We start from the raw sequence: 20288 nt of genomic DNA, 5'->3' as shown, positions 1-20288 counted from the left end.
CAGGGCAAGTAGTTCTTGTCGATGCTCAAAACTACATTTTAAAAAGCACTTTCAAAAATGTGTAACTGACAAGTGAAAAAGTAGAATGATTATCCAGCCAGAATTACAACCCTGGACAGCGAAAAAAACCATCTTGCAAAGATATGACAATACAGGCAACGCAGGTAGCTCTTATCGATGCTCACAGTCTATAAATTAAAAATCAACTTCGAAAATTTGTAACTGACCATTGAAACTGTAAATTGATCATCCAGACAGAATTGAAATCCTGTACAGCGAATCAAACACCGTATAAGTTGCAAAGAGATGACACTTAAGGCAACGCAAGAAGTTCTTGTCAATGCTCAAACTCTACGTTATCGAAAAAATCTTTGCAAGAATGTGTTACTGACAAGAGGTAAAATTGTAGATTGATTATCCAGCCAGAATTGAAACCTTGGACAGCGAATCAAATAAAGTATAACTTTGCAACGATTTTACACTACAGGCGAGGCAAATAGTTCTTGTCGATGCTCAAAATTTTAATTTGAAAAGTATCTTCGAAAATGTGAAACTGAAAAATGAAAATGTAGATTGATTATCCAGCCAGAATCACAACTCTGGACAGCGAATCAAACAGTATAATATTGCAAAGACATGACACTACAGGCAGGGCAAGTATTTCTTGTCGATGCTCAAAACTACATTTTAAAACGCACTTTCGAAAACGTGTAACTGACAAGTGAAAATTTAGATTGATTATCCAGCCAGAATTACAACCCTGGACAGCGAATCAAACAAAACCATCTTGCAAAGATATGACAATACAGGCAATGCAGGTAGCTCTTATCGATGCTCAAACTCTATATAATAAAAAGCACCTTCGAAAATGTGTAACTGACCATTGAAACTGTAAATTGATCATCAAGACAGTATTGAAATCCTGTACAGCGAATCAAACACCGTATACGTTGCAAAGAGATGACACTTAAGGCAACGCAAGAAGTTCTTGTCAATGCTCAAACTCTACGTTATCGAAAAAATCTTTGCAAGAATGTGTTACTGACAAGAGGTAAAATTGTAGATTGATTATCCAGCCAGAATTGAAACCTTGGACAGCGAATCAAATAAAGTATAACATTGCAAAGATTTTACACTACAGGCAAGGCAAATAGTTCTTGTCGATGCTCAAAATTATAATTTGAAAAGTATCTTCGAAAATGTGAAACTGAAAAGTGAAAATGTAGATTGATTATCCAGCCAGAATTACAAATCTGGACAGCGAATCAAACACAGTATAATATTGCAAAGACATGACACTACAGGCAGGGCAAGTAGTTCTTGTCGATGCTCAAACTCTATATAAAAAAAAGCACCTTCGAAAATGTGTAACTGACCATTGAAACTGTAAATTGATCATCCAGACAGTATTGAAATCCTGTACAGCGAATCAAACACCGTATACGTTGCAAAGAGATGACACTTAAGGCAACGCAAGAAGTTCTTGTCAATGCTCAAACTCTACGTAATCGAAAAAATCTTTGCAAGAATGTGTTACTGACAAGAGGTAAAATTGTAGATTGATTATCCAGCCAGAATTGAAACCTTGGACATCGAATCAAATAAAGTATAACATTGCAAAGATTTTACACTACAGGCAAGGCAAATAGTTCTTGTCGATGCTCAAAATTATAATTTGAAAAGTATCTTCGAAAATGTGAAACTGAAAAGTGAAAAGGTAGATTGATTATCCAGCCAGAATTACAACTCTGGACAGCGAATCAAACACAGTATAATATTGCAAAGACATGACACTACAGGCAGGGCAAGTATTTCTTGTCGATGCTCAAAACTACATTTTAAAACGCACTTTCGAAAATGTGTAACTGACAAATGAAAATGTAGATTGATTATCCAGCCAGAATTATAACCCTGGACAGCGAATCAAACAAAACCATCTTGCAAAGATATGACACTACAGGCAACGCAAGTAGCTCTTATCGATGCTCAAACTCTATATAATAAAAAGCGCCTTCGAAAATGTGTAACTGACCATTGAAACTGTAAATTGATCATCCAGACAGAATTGAAATCCTGTACAGCGAATCAAACACCGTATAGGTTGCAAAGAGATGACACTTAAGGCAACGCCAGAAGTTCTTGTCAATGCTCAAACTCTACGTTATCGAAAAAATCTTTGCAACAAAATGTTACTGACAAGAGGTAAAATTGTAGATTGATTATCCAGCCAGAATTGAAAGCTTGGACAGCGATTCAAATAAAGTATAACATTGCAACGATTTTACACTACAGGCAAGGCAAGCAGTTATTGTCGATGCTCAAAATTATAAGTTGAAAAGTATCTTCGAAAATGGGAAACTCTTTTTACACGATTTTACACTACAGGAAGGGCAAGTAGCTCTTGTCGATGCTCAACACTATATTTTTAAAAGTACTTTTGAAAAGGTGTAACTGACAAATGAAAATGTAGATTGATTATCCAGCCAGAATTACAACTCTGGACAGCGAATCAAACACAGTATAATATTGCAAAGATATGACACTACAGGCAGGGCAAGTAGTTCTTGTCGATGCTCACAACTACAATTTAAAACGCACTTTCGAAAATGTGTAACTGACCAGTAAAAATGTAGATTGATTATCCAGCCAGAATTACAACCCTGTACAGCGAATCAACACAACCATCTTGCAAAGATATGACACTACAGACAACGCAGGTAGCTCTTATCGATGCTCAAACTCTATATAATAAGAAGCACCTTCGAAAATGTGTAATTACCATTGAAACTGTAAATTGATTATCCAGACAGAATTGACATCCTGTAACGCGAATCAAACACCGAAAACGTTGCAAAGAGATGACACTTAAGGCAACGCAAGAAGTTCTTGTCAATGCTCAAACTCTACGTTATCGAAAAAATCTTTGCAAGAATATGTTACTGACAAGAGGTAAAATTGTAGATTCATTATCCAGCCAGAATTGAAACCTTGGACAGCGATTCAAATAAAGTATAACATTGCAAAGATTTTACACTACAGGCAAGGCAAATAGTTCTTGTCGATGCTCAAAATTATAATTTGAAAAGTATCTTCGAAAATGTGAAACTGAAAAGTGAAAATGTAGATTGATTATCCAGCCAGAATTACAACTCTGGACAGCGAATCAAACACAGTATAATATTGCAAAGACATGACACTACAGGCAGGGCAAGTATTTCTTGTCGATGCTCAAAACTACATTTTAAAACGATATTCTTGCAACGATTTTACACTACAGGCAAGGCAAACAGTTCTTGTCGATGCTCAAAATTATTATAGTAAAAGTATCTTCGAAATGAAAAACTGATATGCGGAAATGTAGATTGATTGTCCAGCCAGAATTAAAACCCTGGACAGCGAAACAAACAGTACAATATTGCAAAGAAATGACACTATAGGCAGGGCAAGTAGCTCTTTTCAATGCTCAAACTCTACGTTATCGAAAAAATCTTTGCAAGAATATGTTACTGACAAGAGGTAAAATTGTAGATTGATTATCCAGCCAGAATTGAAACCTTGGACAGCGATTCAAATAAAGTATAAAATTGCAACGATTTTACACTACAGGCAAGGCAAACAGTTCTTGTCGCTGCTCAAAATTATAATTTGAAAAATATCTTCGAAAATGTAAAACTGATATGCAAAATGTAGATTGATTGTCCAGCCAGAATTACAACCCTGGACAGCGAATCAAACAGTACAATATTGCAAAGATATGACACTACAGGCAGGGCAAGTAGCTCTTGTCGATGCTCAACACTACATTTTAAAAAGCAATTTTGAAAAGGTGTAACTGACAAGTGAAAATGTAGATTGATTATCCAGCCAGAATTACAACTATGGACAGCGAATCAAACACAGTATAATATTGCAAAGATATGACACTATAGGCAGGGCAAGTAGTTCTTGTCGATGCTCACAACTACATTTTAAAAAGCACTTTCGAAAATGTGTAACTGACCAGTGAAAATATAGATTGATTATCCAGACAGAATTGACATCCTGTAACGCGAATCAAACACCGAAAACGTTGCAAAGAGATGACACTTAAGGCAACGCAAGAAGTTCTTGTCAATGCTCAAACTCTACGTTATCGAAAAAATCTTTGCAAGAATATGTTACTGACAAGAGGTAAAATTGTAGATTCATTATCCAGCCAGAATTGAAACCTTGGACAGCGATTCAAATAAAGTATAACATTGCAACGATTTTACACTACAGGCAAGGCAAACAGTTCTTGTCGATGCTCAAAATTATAATAGTAAAAGTATCTTCGAAATGAAAAACTGATATGCGGAAATGTAGATTGATTGTCCAGCCAGAATTAAAACCCTGGACAGCGAAACAAACAGTACAATATTGCAAAGAAATGACACTATAGGCAGGGCAAGTAGCTCTTTTCAATGCTCAAACTCTACGTTATCGAAAAAATCTTTGCAAGAATATGTTACTGACAAGAGGTAAAATTGTAGATTGATTATCCAGCCAGAATTGAAACCTTGGACAGCGATTCAAATAAAGTATAAAATTGCAACGATTTTACACTACAGGCAAGGCAAACAGTTCTTGTCGCTGCTCAAAATTATAATTTGAAAAATATCTTCGAAAATGTAAAACTGATATGCAAAATGTAGATTGATTGTCCAGCCAGAATTACAACCCTGGACAGCGAATCAAACAGTACAATATTGCAAAGATATGACACTACAGGCAGGGCAAGTAGCTCTTGTCGATGCTCAACACTACATTTTAAAAAGCAATTTTGAAAAGGTATAACTGACAAGTGAAAATGTAGATTGATTATCCAGCCAGAATTACAACTATGGACAGCGAATCAAACACAGTATAATATTGCAAAGATATGACACTATAGGCAGGGCAAGTAGTTCTTGTCGATGCTCACAACTACATTTTAAAAAGCACTTTCGAAAATGTGTAACTGACCAATGAAAATATAGATTGATTATTCAGCCAGAATTACAACCCTGGACAGCGAACCAACACAACCATCTTGCAAAGATATGACACTACAGGCAACGCAGGTAGCTCTTATCGATGCTCAAACTCTATAAAAAAGCACCTTCGAAAATGTGTAACTGACCATTGAAACTGTAAATTGATTATCCAGACAGAATTGAAATCCTGTAGCGCAAATCAAACACCGTACACGTTGCAAAGAGATGACACTTAAGGCAACGCAACAAGTTCTTGTCAATGCTCAAACTCTACGTTATCGAAAAAATCTTTGCAAGAATATGTTAGTGACAAGAGGTAAAATTGTAGATTGATTATCCAGCCAGAATTGAAACCTTGGACAGCGATTCAAATAAAGTATAAAATTGCAACAATTTTACACTACAGGCAAGGCAAACAGTTCTTGTAGATGCTCAAAATTATAATTGTAAAAGTATCTTCGAAATGTAAAACTGATATGCGAAAATGTAGATTGATTGTTCAGCCAGAATTACAACCCTCGACAGCGATTTGAACAGTACAAAATTGAAAAGATATGACACTACAGGCAGGGCAAGTAGCTCCTGTCGATGCTCAACACTACATTTTAAAAAGCACTTTTGAAAAGGTGTAACTGAAAAGTGAAAAATTAGATTGATTATCCAGCCAGAATTACAACTCTGGACAGCGAATCAAAACATTACAATATTGCAAAGATATGACACTACAGGCAGGGCAAGTAGTTCTTGTCGATGCTCAAAACTACATTTTAAAAAGCACTTTCGAAAATGTGCAACTGACAAGTGAAAATGTAGATTGATTATCCAGCCAGAATTACAACCCTGGACAGCGAATCAAACAAAACCATCTTGCAAAGATATGACACTACAGGCAACGCAGGTAGCTCTTATCGATGCTCAAACTCTATATAATAAAAAGCACCTTCGAAAATGTGTAACTGACCATTGAAACTGTAAATTGATCATCCAGACAGAATTGAAATCCTGTACAGCGAATCAAACACCGTATACGTTGCAAAGAGATGACACTTAGGGCAACGCAAGAAGTTCTTGTCAATGCTCAAACTCTACGTTATCGAAAAAATCTTTGCAAGAATGTGTTACTGACAAGAGGTAAAATTGTAGATTGATTATCCAGCCAGAATTGAAACCTTGGACAGCGAATCAAACACAGTATAATATTGCAAAGACATGACACTACAGGCAGGGCAAGTATTTCTTGTCGATGCTCAAAACTACATTTTATAACGCACTTTCGAAAATGTGTACCTGACAAGTGAAAATGTAGATGGATTATCCAGCCAGAATTACAACCCTGGACAGCGAATCAAATAAAACCATCTTGCAAAGATATGACACTACAGGCAACGCAGGTAGCTCTTATCGATGCTCAAACTCTATATAATAAAAAGCACCTTCGAAAATGTGTAACTGACCATTGAAACTGTAAATTGATCATCCAGACAGAATTGAAATCCTGTACAGCGAATCAAACACCGTATACGTTGCAAAGAGATGACACTTAAGGCAACGCCAGAAGTTCTTGTCAATGCTCAAACTCTACGTTATCGAAAAAACCTTTGCAAGAATATGTTACTGACAAGAGGTAAAATTGTAGATTGATTATCCAGCCAGAATTGAAATCTTGGACAGCGATTCAAATAAAGTATAAAATTGCAACGATTTTACACTACAGGCAAGGCAAACAGTTCTTGTCGATGCTCAAAATTATAAGTTGAAAAGTATCTTCGAAAATGGGAAACAAATATGCGAAAATGTAGATTGATTATCCAGCCAGAACTACAACCCTGGACAGCAAATCAAACAGTACAATATTGCAAAGATATGACACTACAGGCAGGGCAAGTAGCTCTTGTCGATGCTCAACACTATATTTTTAAAAGTACTTTTGAAAAGGTAAAACTGAAAAGTGAAAATGTAGATTGATTATCCAGCCAGAATAACAACTCGGGACAGCGAATCAAACACAGTATAATATTGCAAAGATATGACACTACAGGCAGGGCAAGTAGTTCTTGTCGATGCTCAAAACTACATTTTAAAACGCACTTTCGAAAACGTGTAAGTGACAAGTGAAAATGTAGATTGATTATCCAGCCAGAATTACAACCCTGGACAGCGAATCGAACACAACCATCTTGCAGAGATATGACACTACAGGCAACGCAGGTAGCTCTTATCGATGCTCAAACTCTTAATAAAAAAAGCATCTTCGAAAATGTGTAACTGACCATTGAAATTGTAAATTGATTATCCAGACAGAATTGAAATATTGTACAGCGAATCAAACACCGTATACGTTGGAAAGAGATGACACTGGAGGCAACGCAAGAAGTTCCTGTCAATGCTCAAACTCTACGTTATCAAAAACTCTCTGCAAGAATGTGTTACTGACAAGAGGTAAAATTGTAGATTGATTATCCAGCCAAAATTAAAACCTTGGACAGCGAATCAAATAAAATATAACATGTCACCGATTGGACACTACAGGCAAGGCAAATAGTTCTTGTCGATGATCAAAATTATATATTAAAAAGGAACTTGAAAAGGAAAATGTGAAACTGACATGTGAAAATAAAGATTGATTATCCAGCCAGGACAGCGAATCAAACACAGTATAATATTGCAAAGATATGACACTACAGGCAGGGCAAGTAGTTCTTGTCGATGCTCAACACTACATTTTAAAAAACACTTTAAAAATGGTGTTACTGACAAGAGGTAAAATTGTAGATTGAAAAGCACCATCGAAAAGCACCTTCATTTCAGAAAGCACCATCGAAAATGTGTAACTGACAAATGAAAATGTAGATTGATTATCCAGCCAGAATTACAACCCTGGACAGCGAATCAAACACACAACCATCTTGCAAAGATATGACACGGCAAGTAGTTCTTGTCGACGCACAATTCAGTACATTGTCAACCCAATAAAACAAGAAGAAATGATATTGTCACAACAAAAGAAAATGTACTCCCATATCCAAAAAAATATTGCCCATTGCAGAAGAAAAGATATTACCCATACGAGAAAACATAAGTCTATACGCATATTCCTTTAGATTTCAATACACTTTTTTTGTCACTGAAGAAAATAAATATGAATACCTTCTATCAGGTAACACAGGGGCCTCGCTGGTCTCCAAAATAGCATGAAAACTTTGCAACGGAGTAGTTTCGTCTGCACTCAAAAGTTGAAATTGATTTTGATCTGAATGAAAGAGCGTCTGCGTTTTAGCATAGCCAGTCACACTGGCTGCACTTGATGCGAAATGTTTGAGGTGAATTGCAATTAGGGAGCTGTCTGATGTTCGGCTTTGAGTGGCATAGTGTTCTCGGCTAATGCGGTAGTTGTCGTTGATTCTTGCGAACGTTTTTGTCTCAGCAAAGGTGTATGACTCAGGTAGAGGAAGCATGTAAGAGGGAATGAAAGGAGGCTGAAACAAAATGTGCCCAAATAAGTACCGCAACAATCTATTTACTTCACACCAGTTTCAGTCATAGCCTCATATGCTTAGATCAGATTTGGCCAAAAACATTCCACAAATAAATTATCGCTCATATTGGTCAAAAAATCAAAATGTTATCATAATTCCATCTATTGTTTCAAATTAATTCTCAGCGTAAATGCCTTAGGCATTTCAGCGAAATAGTCAATCATTTCGAGATTTTTTTTAACCTTCTCTATTTGATTTCCAATCTTCAGTCTCTTCGGGTCCGGTTGCCTGGCCTCTAATTCCGGGTTACTCACAGTCGGCATCTTAGAACCAGTCAATAGACACTTCTGCTGGGTTTGCTGGTAGTATTGGGGTAATGCACTCACATTAAACCCGATTGACACCAGGGCAGCTATGATGTCATCTGGCAGAAGCGATTGTCTGTTTGCGTGTTCGGCATAACGCCGAGTGTTGCTGGCAGTCTCGATTAGAAACATCTTGAGGATAGATGCAAGCGCCTAAACGTTTAAGTTAGGACCTTTAAAAAATTACGAGCTACAGAAGTTTTAAGGTGCAACCCAAACTATTCGTCTTTTAGGGTAACGCTTTTCAGGGACTGTATTACCAACTTTCCCACATAGGGAAAGAAAAATACGTTTACACGTCCAAAAATAAGGACCATAGCCAGCAGACAGTTGGAAAAGTGTCAACAAACTCAATGAAACTGGAACTAATTTTATCAATTCCTAACAAAGTAAATGTTGAAAAATTTATGAAAGATAACTTTTATGATTTACACCTTAACGATTAAAAAGCCCGATTCGACAAAATTGGATAAAAAATTAACCACGAAATGCAAAAATTATACTTCACGAAAAAAAAAATTACGCGACCTAATGTGTCTTCACTTGGTTCAATGATTTTAAAAATAATGCTTTGTTATCAATTTGAAGTACCTCAATGAACTTTGGAGTGACTGAGTTGACGTCGAGAGATCTGAGGATGCATGCACAGGCCGAGATCAGACTCTTGTCAAACTGCTCTCCACTGATGGCACACATTTGAATCTAGAACAAGAATAATTTATTTCTCATCGCAGCAATTATACACTATTGAATATAACACAATCAAATATGAGCAAGTATGAGAGGACAGCTGACGAACCCATAAGGGTTGCTAGAAGCTGCCCTGAAAATACAGACGCAGGTGACAATCCAAATAAAATTTAGATGACGGCAAACGACACAATTTAGGCGCTGTTGACTAAATCTTATGATTTTTATTTTGAATTTAGAAATAAGCCTTCGCATAGAAAGTCGAAACCTTGCAGAAAAAAAGAAACAAGTATATACAGAACAATTTCTCTCGAGTCATTTCAGTTCAGGTGCTAACTACCAAAACAACTCACCAGGCAAAACACCAACACAAGTTCCGCAGAAAAAATTCGAGCCGACCCCAAACAGCAACAAAGTTTGCAATGAATGATCCCTCGCACATGCTCGGTTTTAACCACATGCGTGCGAAACTTGAAAATTCCTTCTTTAAAGGACTGAGCAAGAGGCAACTAAAAATCTCACCGGGAGCTCTATTGCCGAACAAAATAAGTAAACTGAAAAAATTGGTTTTTACCTTGAGTTAAGATTATGTAAATTTTCATAAAACTGCCCGTGCCACCCTTTTCTACCACTCCTAGCTGTCACCACTTCATACAGTTACCACTTTGCTACAAATCTGTTCAATGAAAAGTCTAGATCCCGCTTCCAAGACACTTGCTCTCGCAATGAGAATTAGTTAACAAAAAGTTCGAAGCGGCAACTAAAGCGACCAAGATTGAGTAGATCCACGCTCTAACAAGAAAAATGAGGTGTCAATTCATTCAAAACTTGGAGTCAAAATATCACTGGCCAGCATTTGAACATAAAACGAGAGGGATTTCAACAATCAGGAAACATATCATCTTCCTGCATCTAAAAATGCTGACTGCTAGGCCTTGAGAAGGAAGCTACACGGAAAGAAGTTTAGTTAAAACAGCCCTGAAAAAATTAAGCGCATAAAAACACAAGTTTAGAGTTTACGGTACTGAGTCGAGCCCCGGCCTCCGGCTGAAAGGTACTCAATTTTAATTTTATATTATGACTACTTGAAATCGATCAGATTCTTTGATTAAAAACTTTCGTGTAACAACATATATACTAATTTTGAGGTGAGAGCGCGCACCAAAAAAAATGCATTTTTTTGGACAAAATTTTCCAAAAAGTGCCTAAAAACGCATTATTTGGGCCTGTTTTTTTTGGAAAATTTCGTCAAAACGGGGTCTATATAGTGATTTAGTAGAGCTCAGAAAATCAATTTGTTTGGACCTAAAATTTTAAAATCTTTTCTTGAAAATCCGCCCCCTCGAGAAAATCCTAGATCCGCCCGTGGTCGATAATAATACTAAAACAGCCTTGCTTATCACAAAGGTAATTATCTATATTTTACATCAATTTTCCTTCTACCTGGATTTTTTTATTGTAAAAAGGCACTAGGAAAAATTTCAAAACAAAAAGTTCGAAGTGGCAACTAAAGCGACCAAGATTGAGTAGATCCACGCTCTAACAAAAAATGAGGTGTCAATTCATTCAAAACTTGGAGTCAAAATATCACTGGCCAGCATTTGAACATAAAACGAGAGGGGTTTTAACGATCAGGAAATATATCATCTGCATCAAAAAAAATGACTGTTAGGCCTTGAGAGATTGCTACACGGAAAGAAGTTTAATTTAAAAAAGCCCTGAAAAAATTAAGGGCATAAAAACACAAGTTTAGAGTTTACGGTACTGAGTCGAGCCCCGGCCTCCGGCTGACTACAAACGACACAATTACACCAGTAAAAATGGCTTTACACCAGTAAAGCCATTTTACTGGTGTAAAACTACTTCTTCATGGCTTAACTTGAATTATATTATATGAATTAGGCTTATTTAAGCCTATATTAGGACCTCGCTAGCTTTACTCGCTCGAAATTAGACTGAAATTAAAAAGAAGCGCGTAACGGAACTCTGTTGTTTCAAGCAGATAAGTGAGCAATGAAAGTTGATTATACATTATTTCAATGAAAAAAAAACGAAATGAATGCAACCGTAAAACAAAAAGGTGAATCAAGCAACTCTTTTCATTTCAAAATTTGAACAATAAAAACATTTCTGACTTAAAGGTTTGTTAAACTAAAATGGTGAAAACTGCAAAACTAACGGGTTTCAGATCTTCGTTAATGAAATTCTGAAATAGCCGACAAGATACAACTGCCTTTTAAGAAAATTTCATAAATGGGAGACATTATCCAATGTGATTGGTTTTAAAATATCATACTCTTTTTTCTCTATTTAATTTTAGTTTAATGAAAAAAATTGAGCGATAAAATTAAGATGAGGCCATATATGCATTCGCTGGTAGTAATCTGACATCACTCCACCAAAGGGTCAGAAATTTCAAATTTTTAAGTATATATTTTCGTAGTTTTTAGATCGTAGTTTTTAGAAAATTTTTGAAAAAACATAAAAACGGCATATCTCAGGAACTAAGATGACTTGACCAATTATTTTTTGGTAGCTAGATCTGCAACTTCTGAGGATACCTAGAGAACAAAAAAAAATTTTCAATTCAAGAAAAGTATTGAAAAAACGTCATATCTCGAAAACCATTGGCATTTGAGCAATAACTTTTAGAGGCACAATTTGCAACGCCTGAGTTGAGAAATTAATTTCAAAACTATACTTGGGAATTTGATTAGTTTGATAGTGAAAAAAAATCATAAAAACCTAACATCTCGAAAACTACAAAAATTCGAGCACTTAAATTTGGACACAAGATTTGCAACCCCTGAGATTACCCTGAGACAATCCAATTACAGGCTTGAGAAATTCAGCTTTTGACAAGTTTTAGCATAATTTCTTTGAAATTTATTGAAAAAATTATTTAAAAAAACGTTATATCTTGAAAACTCAAAGGGTTCAAGCAGTCATATTTGGAGGCAAAATTTGCAATCCCTGAGATTACCTTGACAGCACCAAGTTACCCGGTCAAGAATTTCAATAATTTTGGACTTACATAAATCAAAATTTGATGAAAATTTTCGAAAAAATTACAAGAATCTTTGTATCTACGGTAACCCTGACATCAACCCACTTTTGCGTTGCTAATTTCAAACTTGGCGAAAAGAACACAAATTCAATCTAGAGCAACTAAAAAAAAATTTAAGCGTTGCACTATACGAGATAGTTTAAACGTGCAAACATATGCTAAGACGCTTAACCATGGTAAAGATAGCGTAAATATTGCGAGATACGTGTCACAGACATTTAAATATAGTAGATTTTTAAACCGATGGGAAAACTTTTTGATGTCATTTGAATCACGGCTGAAAAGGCTTTTTTTATGATACATCACTCGACTCATTGCGATGATTATTTATGGTACCTGATTTCGCTTCGTGAAAAACAAACCTAAAACACACCCGAATACTAAATTTTTCCCCATTTTTAATAGTCGGAGCAGAAAAATGACAATCAAATCAGCCAGTTATACCACATTTTTCACACAGAGGCGAAGCTGCGCTACGCAAACACAAGCGAGGAAAATGCAAAAACGAACTCTAAACAGACAAAACGAAGTCAAATAGGGAAAACATTTTTTAAAAAAAAACACCCTACTCCACACAATTACTCCACCACAGCTTGTAATTTGGATGACACTAGCTAACAATGAAGCAGCTATAGTTTTTATCAAATTGCCAATGTTATGTAGCTAAATTCGACAAAAAAAAAATAAAAATATTTAAATGTTCCGGATTTGAATATCCGACCTAATGAGTCTCACGTACTCGTGTCTGCACCACGGTTGCTTGGAAGTTAACAAGTGGCCTAACTAATGCTGGATCTAGCTATTCTAAGGTTTGTAATCATATATTGTACTGATAAACAAGTTATTTTCAAAATGTGAAAAAGTAGACTTTACGCTAAACCCTATTGATTACCTGCTTAAGTAGGGGATAAGTCGCTTATTTAAAGGAGAAAACTACTATTCGCTTTTCCAATTGAACTTTTTATTTCAGATGTCGCTGGGTAATTATCGAAAAAAAAGGTTTCCAAAAATCGATAAAAAAATGGATTTTTCCTAAGCCCATAATATTTTTTTTCTACTAGAGCATGGCAAAAACCTCTGTTTTCCACATCTTTTTATTGAACATTTCCGCACCTTGATTTTTTAGATTGAACCCTTAATATCAGATTTAGCTAGAAATTTTCGAGCATTGTGACGAAATTTCTAAAAAAAAAAGCGGTGAAAAAACAAAAAAGGTTTTCTCCAAAGTCCATATCAGCTTTTATACAAAAAAAGGTACGAGTGATTGAGCAGGAAAAATTTAAGCACCATGTTAGTTTAAATGAACTATAAATCTCAAAATCAGCAGGCTCACATTTCAAAAATTGAATATTTTCTAAGGCACATAGAAGAGCAGCCATTGGTACAGTTTTTTTGAAAATCGGTACTGTAGTTTTTGAGAAAATTGAAAATTTCCAAAGCCTCGCAAAAAAAACGAAACAACAAATTCCATACATTTTCATAATACCTGTTTTTTTCTAACAGTACCTAACACTAGCCTAACATAAAGCAGCAACATATGCCATTAAATTGGTTATGCTCACAATGAAATATACCAAAATGCCACCAAATGAGCACTTCTAGTTGCGACTTAGGTAAGAAAAAACTCTTCGTAATAATACACTACGCGCTGCTTGTGTAAAAACTATGTTTTCAAGATAGAACCTTTTTTTTGTATCATCTTTTTGAAAATCGTTGCATTAATTGTGTAAAAACTATGTTTTCAAGATAAAACTTGACTCATTCACCAAAATGCTTTTGATACAAAAATCTTATTTGAGTCATTTAAAACTACTTACGATGTTGAGACAACTCCGCTTACGTTTATTTATTTATATTTTTGATTTCGAATAAAATGAATCGACAAAGCATTTAAATTATTCATTGTCCTATTAGAAGAAAATCAGAGATCTGATTTACTGTTACGAAATTATAAACAACGCGGCGAAGCTGAGCTTCGCACCAATTGCGATACAAATATGACCAACAATGAAACTCAAACAGAAAAAAAATCCAAAACAATCGATTTTGTCAATAAAAATTGCAACAGTCCAAAATATCCAGAGCAAAATTGCCTGCACCATTATAAAGTCTACAGAGAGCTTTGGGAATGTTATAAAGAATCAAAGTTTTTAAACAAAGTCCCTTCTGCGGAACTAAGCAGACAAAAATAAGCAGACAGACATATTAGCCAAAACTCTCTATTTGCAAGAAAAACAAGTCTCAACTGCAATCGAACTCCCGGGCTTTGATGTCTCAAGCATGGGGATTACAGCAACTTGGAATAAAGCTGAACCATTGAGCTGCGAGAACTAAGCCTACAAATATAAACAGACGGACGATAGTTCGAAAAAGCACAAAAAAGGGCCCAGCCGGATTTGAGCCGCAAAACTTTGCGGTCTCAAGCAGTTGTTTTACCTCTACGCCAGATATTTGATTGGATTTGAAATTACAATTAGCAAGCGGTAACAAAGCCGAAAAAAACCTGAGCAGAAAACCTTCAAGACCAAAAGAAAGTCGAAAAATGCTTTACTTATACAGAAATTTATTAAGCCGATGAAAAAGACGGCAATAATGAAAAAGGAGAAATTTTAACAGATTGAGTTTTGCTGAGCAAAGCTTTAACTTGCGAATCAACGCTGCTTTTTTTGCGTCTAGAACTATCACGTGGTACCCATTACTGCAGTCGAAATCGGTCAGTCTGTGGTAGATCTGAAACTAGAGGTCAAGTGAGAGCTCGTTCTGATACACTATCACTGCCATGACATGGGATCGAATGCACGATATGTTGATCCTAAAGTGAACGCATTACTCATATTCTAAGCACCTCACAGATTCAAAAATCCTACAAAAAGACTTAAAAAACACCATTAAAACTTGTTAAAACCAAGAAAAAGCCTTGCTGTAAAAACAGCAGACAAAATGACGCACACAAAAGATAGTCCAAAATTTTATGACAGCAGTTTCCACGAAGTCATGGCCTATTAAAACTCGAAATATTAACCTTTGTCGTCCCTAGCATTGACGCCACCTCTATGGCGAACAGGTCAACTTAACGGCTGAAGTTCACACGCCAAGGAAATTAATCGAAGAGCCCTGTGAACAAAGTTTGTAGCGGGAAAAACTTGTTGCGTGTGGCGCCTTCCAATTTGTAATAAGGGGTTGAAAAATCCAGTTTGCCGAACAAACTGCAGGTTAATTGTATCTCATAGTGGGAAAACAAGAAAAAGTATTCAGTATCTGTCCCAGTCTCGCAGCGTGTGAACATGTGGTTTTATATCATTTCGATGTCGATATTACGTAGCTCAGGTGTGAATAGCGATTTAGCCTAAAGCTGTTGAGAATCGTCTCAATCTATCTTTTGATTGTTAAACAACCCATTACTTCGCCAACTGCTTCCCTTCTATGTAGTGAGAATGTTGTGATGATCTTCTGATCATGTATGTGAGTTTCTTGTGCCTGTGAATCAGAATAATGCTCTTCACACAATGGGGGAGGCTTTCAGGATGACTCATCTGCTTTTTTGATGGCCTAATTGTCAGCTTTCTCCCATAATGCCAGGATTGCCCGTAATTTCCCGAACTCTCTCTTCAAATAATTGTCTCTCCAGTTCAATCTGAGTACAAAAGCTAAATCGGTAAAGCTACAACAACAGAGACAACCGAAACTACAAAAAGAAAAACGTATCACCGTGAGTAGATAATAATCACTCCAAAAGAATGAAAATTCTTCAATCCTCTTATGGCATATAATGCCATAAAATCGTTCAAACAAGCAAGGAGACAGGACAAGAATGACTTGCACCTATCTATCTTCACCACAAATCCCAACAAATTATTCAACGAGAGCTAATAACTTTTCTCAAACACAAGTGTTTTTCCTTACAATTGGAACGCTAGATTGAAACCACTGCCAAAGCTAAGTTAGATGGAGTTTTCTACCGCTCTCAGAATTTTTTTCTCTCAAACTTCACTAATCCAGCTTTAACAAAATATTTAGTGCCAGTGATTTCATACGGTCTGATAGCCTATGGATGCACGTCGAAAGAAATTCTAAACAAAATATTGATAGCTCAAAAAAGGGTGCTGCGCACTATTTCTTTCAAAATAAAATTTGACCATTTATCATACCTTTTCGAACAAAAATGACATTGAAAACGTTCATGATATCCGTTAAGCAGATATTTGATACATCGCCTATCAATTTTCTGAAAAAAAACACTGTGATCAAAAGACTTACACGTAATCCTTTTTTGCAAAATCAAGAATCACAGAAAGTAAAACAATCAAATGCTATAATTTTCTTCAAAAAAAAATTATCTTCTTCCTTTTGGCTTGAAATCCTTTACAAAAAAATCAGGTTTTGCCGTATAAAAAACAGCTTAACTCATTGTATGTTGAAGATAACAAGGTGTTAATGGACATTACATTAAATTTAGAATTCAATAGAATACATGTTTAAACTTATTTGTTCTCCAATAACTGTTTAGGTTCTCTAGGGGTTCACTTGTTGGGCTGCACAGCCCGTATAGCTACTCCTGGTACATATATTCTGATCGTAATGTTGTCCTTTGTAACGAATTCAAATTGAGTTGAGTTAAAGCTCGGCAAAGACCTTAGTCAACCTAAAGCTTATCGCCCAATTGCTCTACTCTCTCCCGTGGCTAAATGGATTGAGCGCCTTCTGCTTCCAGAGTTAGTCATCACCATCAATCTGGCAACACACCAACATGGCGTTCGGAAAAACCGCTCCACGGCAACAGCTTTGATTTGTGTAATCAACAAAACTGAACAACAAATTCAAAACACCCCTGCTAAACAAACAACGGGCCATAGCCCACAATTCAAAACACCGTGCCATAGCCCACAATGAGCTGCTGAAATATTTTAGGAACAACCCACAAGTGACAACAAGATGGCTGCTTTTATACCGCCAAGGACACTTTAAGTATGTTGAATACGAACAGTGCATATCAAGGATGCGAAAAGTAAAGCATGGAGTCCCTCAATGTGGTATCCTTTTCAACTTTTATATGAAGATGTCATCGCTGATCACATCTTCTGACGATATAACTAAGCACATCAGGCGCAAATATCAAACAACTGCAAACTCCATTACACTTGGAAGTTCTCACTTGGTGATAAATCCTTCTCTAACATTTAATAACTTGGTCTGCAGAAGTTAATTCCGAAAACATTGCTTAGCAAACGCAAACTTCCAGAACAAAATCGCCCACGATTTTAGTGTTGCATTTGATAATATCATAACCTTTGACCCCACTGCGGTAAAATCTGTGAAAAAGTCACAAGAAATAAGACACATTTCAGGAGTTGCTCAAGAGAACTCTTAGTATAAACAATAAACCCAGAGACAGAAGCTTCGCACCCATAAACTACACTGCACCCATATGTTCGCCAACCATTTCGAATTCTAGATGGCGAGATATAAAAACTAAACATAACTATCACATGACTCGCATCTACGATGCTTCAAATAGATTGTTGACATTAGAAGGAGCTTCCGAAATTAAATACAAAAAACGAAGTTTATAGCAACCGTTAATTTAAAATTGGTCCATTCATCAGGAGTTTCTATTTCAACTTTTTTTAAATTTCAACTTAACGATCAATAAATCATCTTTTAGGTTATTTTTCACCAAAACGATAATACCTCAAAATTTACTGAGCTTTATCAGATTTGGGAAACTTTAAACTCAAAAAAAGACGCTAAAAGCCGACTGCACTTTTCTTATCTTGTAAAAAAAAAGAAGTTTGAAAGTTCTAATATCTATCAGATTTATATTGAAAAACACCCTTTAGTTAAAGAAATTTTTTCAAAAAAAAAAAATCAAATATCGAAACTATAAATTGAGAAGTTCAATTAGAAACCAAATTTGCAACCCTTACGAATTCCCCAATTCATAAAAAATGCGATTTCTCGAAAACCAAGAGAATTTGAGCAGTAAAACTTGAAAGCCAGATTTGCAACTTCTGAGTGTACCCTGATAGCGTCCCAACATAGGGCTGAGAAATTCAAGTGTTTTAGTGTTTATTAAATCTAAGTTTTAAAAAAAAAAAACATTAAAAAAAGCCATAACTCAAAAACTAAAAAGATATGAACATTTTTATTTGTAGGCCAGGTTTGCAAGTCATGAGCTCACCCTGATAACACCCCACTATAGGGTTGAAAATTTCGAGTTCTGTTTATTTTGTAAAAATCAGTGCTTTAAAAAAAAGAAAAAATCATAAAAAGAAGCCATATCTCGAAAACCGAAAGATTTAAGCAGTTATATTTGCAGGCCAGATTTGCAAACACTGAATGTAGCCTGATAGCTTCCTACCATAGGAGAGTTTACAGTTTTTTAAATCTATTTTTTTAAATTGAAAAAAAAAACGACATATCTCAATTAGCAAAATGATTGGAGCCGCTACATCTGGAGGGCATAATTGCAATTCCATAGTGTACTCTGCGAGCATCCCGCCATAGGGTTGAGAATTTCAAGTTCTATTAGTATTTTTTTTTTCAAAAAAAACTTACAAAATCATAAAAATTACCATATCTAGTAAATCAAAAGGAATTTGAGAATTCATTTTTTAAGGCCAGATTTGCAATCCCTGGGTGTACCCCGACAGAACACCACTATAGGGCTGAGAATTTTGATTTTGTCGAATAAACATTGATACTAAAAGCTTCAAAAAGTTTGCCTAGCGAATTAAGGAAAAAGCTGTACAGTTAAAGCATTCACGCTTCAACAGATGTATGGCTGTTTTGAAAAACTAACTTTTTTATTAAAACATTTAACGTTGCCAAACAATGGCACATTATGTCAATAAGGACTTCTTAAACATAGGTCAAGTGAAACGCCCAATAAACATTGAGGCGAAGCGATGCTTTAGAGAAAAAACTATCCATTCGCAAGTATTGGAACTCATTTACTTGAACAAAGGAGAAAAGAATTACTTTCAAAATATACTATGCCAATATACATTTCCATCCAACAGCAAATTTAGGGGGGGGGGGGGCGGACGAATCCAGGGATTCGACACCCCCCCCCCCCCCCCGCAGGGATTCGACCCTCTGCCGACCCAAAGGTGGGTCCCCCTTTGTACTATTTTGAGATAATCATTTTTGGCTGACTGACCCTAAAGTTTTTCTAAAGGCGCCATTGGCGCCAAAATACACTTATTATGAGGGAGGAGCGCGCCAAAAAAACGCAATTATTTGGTCAAAAATTTCCAAAAAGTGCCTACAAAAAGCCTTTTTGGAATGTTCTTTCTCAAAAATTTGCGTGCGGCGCAGAAATTTTAGTCAAAATAGGGTCTTTATAATGATTTGGAAGAGCTCAGAAAATCCATTTGCTCGACCTAAATAAAAAGGTCGATAAAATTTTCGAAGTTTTTTAGAAAATCCATCACTTTTCAAAAGTAAGCTCCTGACCGGTCATAGTTGGTAGCAGGAACATGCTATGCCAAAAAACAAGCAGATGAGCTATGTCAACGAAGTTTGTTCAAACGGGAAAAAAAGTCCGATATCGGGTTGCAATACCCTTGCAATGCGAGGGTAAATGTAATATCACGAAGGTCAATATAATATTCCCCTTCATGTCTGCAAAACGATTCCTTAAAATGCTTCAAAATAAACGAGTTCGACTATTTGAACAACTCTCCAGATTCGAAAC

The 20288-nt window shown here is 35.9% G+C and overlaps 1 protein-coding gene across 2 annotated transcripts in view; it reads right to left on the bottom strand.

The window, feature by feature from the left end:
- Positions 1-9534, bottom strand: part of LOC134842026 (transcription initiation factor TFIID subunit 8-like) — a 50673-nt gene extending 41139 nt beyond the window's left edge. For both annotated transcript variants that reach the window (XM_063858171.1, XM_063858170.1), the window contains exons 1-3: positions 9427-9534; positions 8713-8988; positions 8142-8470 (exon numbers count right to left, since the gene is read on the bottom strand). In XM_063858171.1, the coding sequence (XP_063714241.1) occupies positions 8142-8470; positions 8713-8988; positions 9427-9531 (710 nt within the window). In that variant the 5' untranslated portion in view covers positions 9532-9534. The remainder of the gene's footprint in view (positions 1-8141; positions 8471-8712; positions 8989-9426) is intronic.
- Between the last annotated feature and the right edge of the window lie 10754 nt (positions 9535-20288).

Source organism: Symsagittifera roscoffensis, chromosome 3, assembly GCF_963678635.1.
Source record: "Symsagittifera roscoffensis chromosome 3, txSymRosc1.1, whole genome shotgun sequence".
In the NCBI taxonomy this organism is placed as follows: domain Eukaryota; kingdom Metazoa; phylum Xenacoelomorpha; order Acoela; family Convolutidae; genus Symsagittifera; species Symsagittifera roscoffensis.
Note: the sequence above shows the minus strand (reverse complement) of the source record. Positions and strands in the feature narration are given on the sequence as shown.